Consider the following 12,706-nt stretch of genomic DNA (forward strand, 5'->3'; position numbering starts at 1 on the left):
CATCGAAGAAGACAAGGACAAATTTTTGAGATATGGTTTGAGGAGGTGATTCATAAGGCTCTGAAAAGTAGAGGGGGCATTACAGAGACCAAATGGCATGACGAGGAACTCATAATGGCCTTCATGAGTTCTGAAGGCTGTCTTGGGAATGTCAACTTCCTTCATGCGAATTTGGTGATAGCCTGAGCGAAGATCCAACTTAGTGAAGAATTGAGCCCCATTGAGTTCGTCCAGCAAATCGTCAACCACTGGGATGGGAAATTTATCTTTGACTGTTAACTTATTGAGGGCCCTGAAGTCGGGACACATCCGCCACTCCCCATCTTTCTTGAGGACCATGACCACTGGGGATGAATAAGGACTAATGCTGGGACGAATGACACCTGCTTCCAACAATTCCTTGATGATTTTTTCTATTTCATTCTTTTGGGTGAACGGATATCTGTATGGCCGCACATTTGGGGGTTGGGCCCCTGGAACCAATGTGATGCTATGATCATGTTCCCCTCGCGAGGGTGGAAGCTCATGAGGCTTGTCAAAGACCGTCCGATGTTTATTTAAAATCTGTTACATCTCAGGATGAATTGGCGGAGACATGGTGTCTACTACCTGGATGGCATTAAATTGAGCTACCACTCCATGATGGCCCTTTTTTAACAATTTTTCCATCCTATGCGAGCTGATGATAGAGGGGGCTCCCGCCTGTAGTCCACGGAGGGTATGTGTGGAGTTGTTCTGCTTAAAACTCATATATAACTCCTGGAAATCCATTGTGATTGGCCCAAGAGTGCGGAGCTATTCCGCGCCTAGGACAATGTCGCAACCCCCCTTGTGTATTGCAAACATGTGGGTTTTCAATTGATAATCCCCCATTTGAATTTTGACATTTTCACAGCGACCTTCACATTTCATTGTGCCCCCATCTGCAATCTGGACTTGGAAGTTAGAAACTACCCGGACGAAAAAATGTGCTGCTTCAGCAATATTTTGATGGATGAAATTATGGGTACTTCCACTATCAATCAAAACTACTACTGGGCGATGTTTAAGAAAACCCCTGATTTTGAGAGTTTGAGGGGAAGAAATTCCTGCCAATGCATTTAGCGAAATAATTGGTTCATCAGATACAATTTCCTTTTGGTTATCTTCTTCGATCTCCTCCGGTTCCTCAAGTGGTGGATCTTCCTCAGTGGAGCTGTAGTCAGTGGCATCTATTTGAAAAAACTTGTGCTCTTTGCATTTATGACCTGGGGAATATTTTTCATCACAGTAGTAACATAGTCCTTGCTTCCTTCTTTCAGCCATTTCCGCAGGTGACACCTTTTGAATCTTAAGTGTTTGAGTCGTATTGGGAGCCTGTGAGGGACGACCTTTAGCGGGGAAGTTGGGGCTGCTGGATTGGGCTGTTAATGCACGTTCCACCTTACGGGCTACCTGGCAAGCCTCTGTCCATGTGAGAGGGTGGTGGAGTAGAATCTGAGCTTTGATGGCTTCTTTAAGACCGCTGATAAAGCATTCCATGTAGAACTCATCTGTGAGACCCCTAGTGCGGAAGGCTAAGGCTTCAAAAGCAGTAATATATTCCTCCACTGTACCCGTCTGTCGGAGCTTAGTGAGACGCCCCAAGAAAGAGTCTTCCTGTTCAAAGCGACTGCGAAGAGTTTTGGAAAATTGGGCCCAATCCCGAAACTGTCCATTGCAACGCTGATGCCATTCCTTCCATTGCCATCGTTCATTATCCAAGTACATGGTGCCCACCATAATCTTAGTCCCCTCATCTATGATATGATTCAATTGGAAATACTGCTCCATTTGTGCTAGCCATGCGGACATGTGAGAACCGTCAAATTTATGCATATCCAACTTGGGAGGTCGCTGACTAGGTGGTGGATGGGTGTGCCAGACTTGATGAGAGTGGCTAGACTCACCCTCATGGTATTCATGGCCAATATACGCCTCCTCGTGGGCTGGCTCCTTGCCCTTTGGGAGTGCATCACTTATCTGGTTACTTATTCCTTTAAGCTCAAGTTCGATAACTTTCACCGCCGATTGGAGGGAGTGCACATGCTCTTCAATTTTGTCGATCCTTTCATTGGGCATCGCTTGGGCGCGAGTTTCTACCATACACCAACCTGAGGACAAAAATTGGGACCGCCTAAAACATTTTTACTAAGAAATTGAATGGTACCACCTTGCTCAGCTCGTCGTCCTGATTCTGATGGGCTAGGTCACCAATAAGCGCCCCGGAAGATCTCAAACTCCTAACGGAGTTTTACTCCTTCCTGATCAATACTGCAGTCGCCAAATCCTTAGAATGTCAATGCCGCCAAAAGTCCTGCGAAAAATATATCCAGTGACAGGAACCCTTCACAACTACTCTGATCTGGTGGATCTGAGAGATCTGAATGGTGGAACAACTGCTACTGCTGATCTGATGGAGCTGCGGGACTGATGTCTGCTGCTGCTGCCCTTGCTGATCTGGAATAGGTGATGTGTGATCCCTCGATAGAAAGGGAACTATGGTCTTAAGGAGTGTCAGTTGCTACAGATCGCAATATACATAAGGGTCTGACAGTAATACTCGGCCCAATGTTTCAGGGCTCTAACTAAGGAGGATCGACCGTACCCTTAGCCGTATAACCCGACTACCCTATCGTACGGGCGAGTAATCTCTCAGAGTGTTGTTCTCGGTGTACTGTAGCCACAAGACGGCCGAAGGTTTATCTATGGCGAGGTTTCAAGGGAGCTAGGGGGCTTCCTATATACCTAGAGGGTACGTGGAAGACAGTCCGTGCGCGGTTCTGTCTAATGCGCTACTACTCGAAGGGGTACCCACAGGGGTTACAAGGGAGTCCAACAGACGTGACCACCTCTTGTATTTCCTGCGTGCATGCCTCCCCAAATCTGCAGGTTTATGCGCTTAACGACAGATCCCGTGGTTTAAAGACGCCGGAACACGTCTCTAGCCAAAAAAAATTTGCTAAAATTTGGAGATCCCACCGAGCCCTGGAAAGTGCTCTGATACCACTTGTTATGCTCTTAACCTGCAAAGTAATACCCAAACATAGAATTTGCGAAGAAAAGATACCAAGAACACAAAATATGCGAAGAAAATATACCCAGAGTACAGAATAGCAATGATTTTATTATTCAGAGAGAAATGTTCACAGGCCTCTTCGAGGGGGCAACCTCCAATAGAGCAGAGCTCGATTACAAAACAAGACACGATGCTCCTCGCAGGGAGTCTCTATCCTTTATATATGACTCATACATGCAATACCACAGGCCAATATCGTGGGTTTTATTAATACCATCTATCTAATACTACCGCCCATTTACCATCTATCTAATACTTCCACCCATTTGCAACTAACTGTGGTCCCGTCATTAATTGCGGGTTAACCACTTACAAATATTAATATGGGCTTTATTGACTCTTGACTATGACGTGATCCCAAGACATAAATAAGGGGGTTAGGGTGGGACCCTAACAAAATGGGGCAGATGGTAGTAGGTCCAGGGAAAGGCACAGACGGGAAATTGAAGACACCATGAGAGGGAATGAAACATTGAGCACCCTAGAGAGAAGCTCTAGCACTCGTGGGCGTCACTCTAGTAGACATTCTAGTTCTTCTACCAAGAGGGATTATCATCCTCAACATCATTGTGATCAAATAAAGAGGGAAATGGACTATATGCCAAAATCACTTAAGAGGGCCAAACCACCCACATTTTATGGAGATATAAAGAAATATGAAGATGTAGAAGCTTGGCTTCTTGGAATAAATAAAATATTCATAATCTATAGCTATTATAAGAAGATGAAAATAAAAGTACCCATATATAGTTTGAAGCGAAAAGAAGACATATGGTGGGAATATTTGTAGCATGTAATGGGTATAAATAAAAAAGGATTGAATTTGAATGAGTTTGAAAGGATATTTATAGAAAAATATCTATGAGAAAACTATTATGGTAGTAAGGTGATAGAATTTTATGAGCTCAGGTTGGGGCAAATAACAAATGAAGAATATACCACTAATTTTCTAGAACTGCTGAGATATGTGCCATATCTTAAAGATGAGAAGGAAAAAATTCAAAGGTCCATTAGTGGGCCACCTCTATCATTAAGAGATTAAATTGAGATCCATGAGCCTCAAATATTAAAATATGCCATTAAAAAGTTGAAAATTTTGTATGCTCAATCCAATCATAGACCAAATTTTAAATCTATTTGGAAGTCTAAAAACAATGCCAAGTTCAATGGAAAAAAGGAACAAAGTGATTAATTAATTGCATATTTCCCCTGCTACTTAAGAGTCAAAAAAGGCTCAACACTAAAGCCAGAGACTTTTCAACTCTAGAAGGAGCTAAGAGTTATGGGAATGGTCCATAGAAGAGTTGGACATATGGCGAAAATAATTTGAGACAAGAATGACAACAATGCAAGCATGCTGGACTAAAACTGTATAAAACATAGGAAGCAAAGACTGTGGCATATGTGGCACATGGTATGCCTAGGACATATGTCTCACTGAATCGTTAAGTAGAAAATCAGGCTTCCATAATTGAGATGGAAGGTAATGTTTGCAATCAAATTATCTCTCTTTTGATTGACCCTGGTTCTAATTATAGCTATGCTAGCCCAATACTTGTGAAACGATATCGATTTAACCCAGAACCTCATGAGAAGTCCTGGATAGTTTAATTAGCTATGGGAATAAAGTGGAGGGTCAAGTATTGGGTAAAGGCTTTCCCAATTGAATTAAATGGGATGCAAACAATGGAAAACCTTAATGTGCTACCATTGGATATGTACATCATGTTGTTGGGCATGGATTGATTGTATGCACATAGGACCAAAGTTGATTAGTTTTAAAAATAAATTAAGTGCCTAATGAGCATGGAGAAAGAAGGATATTTCAAGGGAAGCAAAATCCTACTTTAGTAAGGTTGATCACGACCATGTAGGGTAAGCGCAATTGCTGAAAGGGGTGTCTTTATTTGTTGTGTAAATTTCCAGTGATAACAAAGCTAATGTCAGTGTTGAGGAAAGGGAGAGTGAAAACCTGAAATAATATCCTATGTTGTTAATGTATTTACAACAAAAGTTCTTGTATTACCTCATCACATAGAGGTAGACTTCTCCATCAAATTGATGCTAGGAGCAGCTCCAACATCCAAAGTGCCATACAAGATGAGTACACTAGAATTGGTTGAGATGAAATTATAACTTAAATAAATGTTGGATAAATGCTATATAAGGCCAAGCGCGTCTCCATGGGGAGCACAGATTCTATTCATAAAGAAGAAGAATGGTAAACTAAAATTATGCATAGATTACAAGAAGTTAAACAAAGTGACCATCAAGAATAGATATTCATTGCCATGGATTGATGACTTATTTGACCACCTGAGAGGAGAAACAATCTTCTTCAAGATTGATTTAAGGTCAAATTATCATCAGGTACATATAGAACATGAGTACATCCATGAAACAACCTTTAGAATGAGGTGTGGACATTATGAATTTGTGGTGGTTCCCTTTGGACTTACCAATGCACTTGCAACCTTTATGTGCCTTATGAACAATGTACTGCGCCCTTATTTGGATAAGTCTATCATGGTATTTTATGGATGAGATTTTTTTCTACTCAAAGACCAAGGAGGAGCATGAAGATAATTTGACAGCAATATTGCAATTCCTAAAGGAGAACAAAACTTAATAAATGCAATTTCTTTTAGTCACAAATTCATTATTTTGGACACATTATCTCAAGGGAGGGAGTAGCAGTTGACCCAGAGAAATTTGAGTCTATCATGGAATGGACAACACCTAAATATGTGGCTGAAGTTAGGTCCTTTGTGGGACTAAAAGGCTATTATAGGATGTTTATTAAACATTTCTCCAAGATTGGTTATACAATTACTGCTCTACAAAGGGGAAGAGATTCGAAAAGATGTTTTCTTGTGTAGAAAGCTTCGATTAGTTGAAGCAATTGTTTACCAATGTACCAGTATTAAGGATAGATGATCTTGAAAAGGATATAATGGTGTGAACGTATGCTTGCAATAAGGAACTCAGTGGATTTTTAATGTATAAAGGTCAAGTGGTGTGATGTGAGTCCTAAAAGATAAATGAGCATGAACAAAATTATGTAACTCATGATCTGGAATTAGTTTCCATCATCCATGTGCTGAAGATGTGGATACACTACCTTCTTGGTAGGAAATTCACCCTATTGATTGATCATGGAGGGCTGAATTTTATTTTAATAACCCAAGTTAAGTGCAAAGAAATCCCGACTTCTAGCCTTGCTCAATGAATTTGGTTTTGAAATCAGATATATATAGGGAAAGGAGAACATAGTAGCAGATGAACTCAGCAGGAGGGTGCAATTAAATCATTTAGAAACCATAATTTCTTATGGGAATAATCTTGAAGGAAATATTAAAAGCGTTGGGAACCATGATTAGAAGTATCAACAAATAAAGGAAAATCTACAACAAGATAGTAAGGGTGGAAAGGATGAAGAATATCATCTCTTAGATGATGGCCTAGTTAGATTCAAGAATAGAATCTATGTGCCAAACAATAATGACTCGGAGAGGATTATAATGAGATTTCCATCCTAAGCCATATTGTGACCACCCAGGATACCAAAAGACTCTCATGGCCATCAAAAAGTCTTATTATTGGCCTTGTTTGAAAATAGAAGTGGTTGATTTTGTTTCCAAGTGCATAGAATGATAGCAGGTGAAGGCCAAATGTAAACAACAAGCAGGATTATTGTAGCCTATTCCCATTCTGAAATGGAAGTGGGAAGTGATCTCCATAGATTTCATTATTGTTTTTCCAAGAACCTCTAAACAACATGATGCTATTATGGTGTTCATTGAAAATCTTAGCAAAGTGGCTCATTTTGTAGCAGTCAAATCCACCAATTCATCCAATGAAGTGGCACAATTATTCATAAAAGAAATTGTAAGACCACATGGAGCTCCAAAGAATATTATCTCAGATAGATATTGTTAAACACATACATGGCAAACACAAAGTATAAATGATAAACATGAGAGTATCTATTATTAACAAATGATATACATTTATAGTACATTCATATGACCTTTGGTTTCGTATTCCAAGGTCTCTTGGATTTGCTTATACTACTCAGATTCCACAACAAGCCTTAGAGGATTAGGTGCCCAACATTCCCCCCCTTAATCCGAAGGGGTATGTATGAGTCCAAGAAGAGAGCTGTAATACAAAATGTGCAAAAATGCATGGTAGCACTAGGTTGAATGTGCTCTCTCAAATGATGGTATAAGGGAGGTCATTTAAGGATGACCACCAACACTCAAATGCTTAGTGCAATTCCCAAAAATCTTCCACGTCTAGCATGAAGCTCAGGTCTTCTGCTAGAGGAAGTGTTCCTGATGTTTTGAAGAGGGAAACCTTCAACTGTGAAAGGGAGGTCTCACCCTGCATAAAAGGGAGAACCTCAACCTGAAAAGGGAGGTATCAACCTGTGATGGTTTAAGGATGACCAACAACTCTGGAATACTTAATGAAATTCCTTGAACTCTTCCAAAAATGTTAAGAAGCCAAAATATTTTGCTAGAGGAAGTGTCCCCAATTCTTTGAAGAGGCATCACCAACTGAAGACATGATCAGGGGCATCTTTGTCTCTTGATACAACTCTGAATCTGGTATGGTAGCTTGTGGCTAAGGCTCGATTAATGGGGCTTTGAAGCTTGTAGATGACCATCATTTCCCCCCTATCAGATACAAGGTGAGATGATGGAGAAAATTCAACTACAAGACTGTTCAATACTCTAGAACAAGTTCTGACATATGACTAGAATATCTTCTTAGTTGTTGATGCCCATTTCCAAGAAGCGATCCATCCAAGATGAATCTTTGTTCTTGCAGGAGGTCTTATCTGAAGCATATGTTTGAAGAATGACTAGTTTTATAACAGTGCTTACATGGATGAAGATCAAAACAATGATATTTTGTATGGCCAACTCGGTCACAGTGTTGGCATTTCACAGTCTGTTGTTGTTGCTGTGGAAGAGGAGAAAAATCTGGAATAGTTGAAGGTGAATTGTCATGAAGGAATCCAACACTTTGAAACTGAATGGACTTTGAGTAATCTGGAATATGAAAGGGCACGTCCTTGTCATATCCTAGACTAGTTTTGGGCTTGTTGTGCACAAGCTCTTCCCAAGGTCTAATGATGGGCTTGGGAAGTGTATGATGAATTTTTGCTTCTTTATGTAAATCTAGTCCTTCATTAGGCACTGAATGTGAATCAACCTCAACCTTACTGATTTCATCACTTGCTGGTTGTTGATGGTTGTCTGTCTCAATGTTGTGAACAAAAACAAGTTCAAAATGATGTCTATTTTGATGTAGCTCTTCTTGATGGAATTAAGATTCGAGCTGCAAAAAATCAATTTTCTCATGTACATTTTGCAAGCACGTTTGAATGTTAAAAAGAGTTTCCTTACTGACTTTTACCATCCCATCAACATTGGAACAGATTCGACTATTCAATAACTATAATGCATCATCAATTTGCTCCATTTCATGACAATGTTGCATAGATATCTCACACAATGCCAAATAGCCACAACTTTAAAGAATATAAATAGCCCCCAATGCTTATGAACATTGAACTCTGTCGTTCCCAAAAATCCTCTAGCATATTCACTTTCAAAGCAGAAATGATGGCTATCAAAACTTCAACAACTATCGCACCATGTCATGGACAGGACTTGAATGCTCATATATATAAATTCTTTGACTAAGGTACGAACCAATATTCTCTGAACTTGCCACTTTCTTCAAAGAAAAAAATCTGCTCTCAATACTCATATAAATGGGACAATCATTGGAGATCTAGGCCTTCATGAAACTTCTGACTACTTTTGGAATAGTAGCTTTGAGATGGCATATAATGCAGCATGTGCTCTTATTGAGAAAAGCAACTTTGCAGAAGCTCAAGAGCTCCTACTTCTTGCATGTAGGATAGGGCAAGAGATGCTGATAGAAGAGGAATATACTGAGGAGGAAATAGAGAATGAACTAGCTCCCATTTCTGTTCAGCTTGCATATGTGCAACAGGCTTTAGGGAATGACGGGGATGCAATGAAAACCTATAACAATATTCTAAAACAGAAGCTAGCTGATGCTCCATCAATTGCAGTTGCAACAAATAATCTCATCGCACTGAAGGGTGCCAAGGATGTGTTTGATGGATTAAAGAAGTTTGACAAATTAATTGACAAGAGTGGTGGAGTTCAAGGATTACAGCTTGCTGATAGCCTTGAGTATAAGCTTTCTACTAGACAGAAGGAAGCAATTTACTGTAATCGTGCACTGCTGTTACTAAATGCAAACAAGTTAGATCAGGCTCGGGAACTTGTATTGACCCTTCTCAACATGTTCCCAGATAGCGTGACACCGACTTTACTTCAAGCAATATTGTTAATCAAAGAGAACAAATCTAATCAAGCAGAAGAAATTTTAGGAAAAATTACTGAAAAGTATCCAATGAAATCAACACTGGCTCTTCTTTTACGTGCCCAAGTTGCCACAACTACGAGTCATTATCAGGTTGCTATCGAATCTTTGGAGTGCATAACTGAAATAAAACATCGACCTGGAACTGTTGCTACATTAGTATCTTTAAAAGAGAAGGCAGGTGATATTGACGGGGAGGAGGCTGTCTTTGATGTTGCTATAGAGTGGTGGAGAAGAACGCTATATAATTGATCAAAGTCCTGTAACCGAGAGAATAATTGCATGAACATAGTTTTGTTGGAATCGTATATCATTTTTGGTGGCTTGCGCATGCTTAGCAAGCGATAGCACAACTAGGGGAGGACAGAATGGTTGCTAAGCTTAACTTGCATCTTGTCTATCTCTTAGAATTCGATTTATTTACACTAGCAATCTGCCCAGAATTTATCTCTAATGTAACACGCAACACTAGGAAAGCAAACTCAGACCAGAACTAAAGATTCGGTCATAGTAGGGGAGAACATTTTTCCCACAGGCCAAAGCTTCGACAGGTATGTGGAAAGGAATCGAGTCTTGAGACCAATGCAAAGATTTTATGGTCAAACTGACTCTTAAAGTAGGCGAGAACATAATAGTCTGCCCATGAACCAAAGATTCTCTTAATGCAATTCTCTTAGTTCGTTGGTCTCATAATCAAACGCCGGTTTGCGAAAAACCTAAGGCACAAGGCAGCTCAACGGTCATTGAAGTAAATCTGGCCACGTTTAACTGATGCACTTAGTCTTATGCATTCCCAGCAAACTCAACCCTCCTCAACAACACTTTGAATTCAGGGATTCAGGTGTGAACTTGTCTTTAGGTGATAGAAAATCAACTCGGGTAGGAGATATCTCATACAACAACAAAAATGAGTGGGTTTCATTTCACCTTCCTCAAGAAACCCATCCAGCCAATGAAAGGAAAGCTCTAGACTCAGTGTAAGCTCTAGAAATCAACCTCTGGTGCATTGTTAATTTTACAAAATATGCAGAACATAGATAGGAGCGTTAAGCGTGACAAAGGGGTGGAGGATAGGAGTGCCAGTGCGTTTTTTCTATTTGAGACAGTGGATAGATAACCCAACACAAATCTAGCTGAGAGAGGTTAGCCGGACAGTGTGCAACATGAAACAGGCATGCACACAATAATGACAGTTCTTTATCAGTGACCGGAGAATCCACAGTATCAACATTTTTATACCAACGTTTCAAATCCCAAATGGGATCCATCATCAGGATTAAAGAATGATGATAAAAGAAGAGCATTTTAGAAAGATTATTGTCCCGACAGTTTTTAAGAAAATGCAGATCTGCATCTCTTCTTGTTATCCTCACTCTAAATCTTTCGAGTAAAAGGATTTCACTCCAGGTATCCCCTCCATACAGGGACAAGATTTTGGATCTCTTAAATCCAAAATCTTGTCCCTGTACGGAGGGGATACCTGGAGTGAAATCCTTTTACTCGAAAGATTTAGAGTGAGGATAACAAGAAGAGCTGCAGATCTGCATTTTCTTAAAAACTGTCGGGACAATAATCTTTCTAAAATGCTCTTCTTTTATCATCATTCTTTAATCTTGATGATGGATCCCATTTGGGATTTGAAACGTTGGTATAAAAATGTTCATACTATGGATTCTCCGGTCACTGATAAAGATACAAACCACAGATCTCTTAAATCCAATGACAGTTCTATCTGTAGGAATGCATAACTGACATGCATAAAGAGGCTAAAACTAGTGGCTCAAATTTGAGTAGGGCAAAAATTCGCCTGCAGTTTTGATACCATGTTAAACACATACATGGAAAACACAAAGTGTAAATGATAAACATGAGAGTATCTATTATTAACAAATGATATAGACTTATAGTACATTCATATGACCTTTGGTTTCGTATTCCAAGGTCTCTTAGATTTCCTTAGACTATTCAGCTTCCACACCAACCCTTAGAGGATTAGGTGTCCAACAGAGATGCCAAGTTCATTCCAAAGTTTTGGAAGGAGATATTTGTAGGCTTGGGCACTAAATTGGTATTCAACACAACTTATCATCCGCAAATAAATGGAAAAATAGAGAGGAAAAAATAGAATCCTCAAAGATATGTTGAGGATGTATTTGATAATAATACCAACCAAAGAAATGGGAAGAGTAACTTCCACTTGTAGAGTTTTCATACAACAATGGGTACCAATAATCTCTAAATATGAGCTTGTTTGAGGCACTTTATGGAAGGAGTTGCAATACTCCTATTAGTTGGAGTGATCCAAAGAACAAGGTCCTTATTGGGCATGATATATTAAAATAAATGTAGTAAGTGCATATCATCAAACACAATTTCAAGGTGGCCCAAGATAAAACAAAAAATATGCGGATTAACATAGGGTGCATAAGGAATTCTGAGTTGGGAAACATTTTTACCCGAGAATCAAACCCAAGAAGAGTACCTTGAAGATTGGGTCATGTACCAAGTTGGAACCACGATTTTGTACGTTTTTCAAAATACTTGAAAGGATAGGTCCAATCTCCTATAGATTGGCCCTACAACCATCAATGAAGTTCCATGATGTTTTCCATGTTTCATTTCTTAAAGGATATGTGCAAGATGTTAATCACAGAATTTATTGGTTTATGTTATAGGTGGAGCCAGAGGGAGAGTTCTCATTGGAACCTCTACACATCTCGTATTAGAAACAACTCAGGCTCTAGAGCCAAGTAATAGAGTAATCCAAAGTGTAATTGAGGCACTTTGGGCCCAAGGAAACCTCATGGTAAATCACTGACCAGATGAGGGAAAAATGTCCTTCCTTATTTGTTGACTAAAGAAAATGTAAATATATTGTAAATGTTGTACATAGTTGCGTATATATTGTAAATGGTGTACTCTATTATGAATCATTTAGGCATAGGCTAGAGTATAGAAATGAGTGGAAAGAAAAGGGTAGCCTCAAATATAAAGGAAAAGGCCCTATGAACTTGAAACAATAATCTATAGGAAAATAATGATCATGATAATGGTTAATCAGAAGGAAACCCAACAGAGATTCAACATTGGAAATAAGGGTCGATTTACCCATACTAGGGGATAAGAAAATAATGGATATGGGGAGGAAGCTCTAAAATTTTGGATTTGTAGGGTAAA

At 39.5% G+C, this 12,706-nt stretch overlaps 1 protein-coding gene across 1 annotated transcript; it reads left to right on the top strand.

The window, feature by feature from the left end:
* Positions 1-8,948: 8,948 nt before the first annotated feature.
* Positions 8,949-9,781, top strand: LOC149229972 (uncharacterized). The gene has a single exon (XM_089381167.1). It carries the CDS (start codon positions 8,954-8,956, stop codon positions 9,779-9,781), a length of 828 nt encoding a protein of 275 aa, XP_089237293.1. The 5' UTR covers positions 8,949-8,953.
* Positions 9,782-12,706: the final 2,925 nt, after the last annotated feature.

The sequence above is a fragment of the Pinus tabuliformis genome, chromosome J (assembly GCF_031772625.1).
Source record: "Pinus tabuliformis cultivar Carrire ecotype Pingquan chromosome J, CPIR1, whole genome shotgun sequence".
Classification (NCBI taxonomy): Eukaryota; Viridiplantae; Streptophyta; class Pinopsida; order Pinales; family Pinaceae; genus Pinus; species Pinus tabuliformis.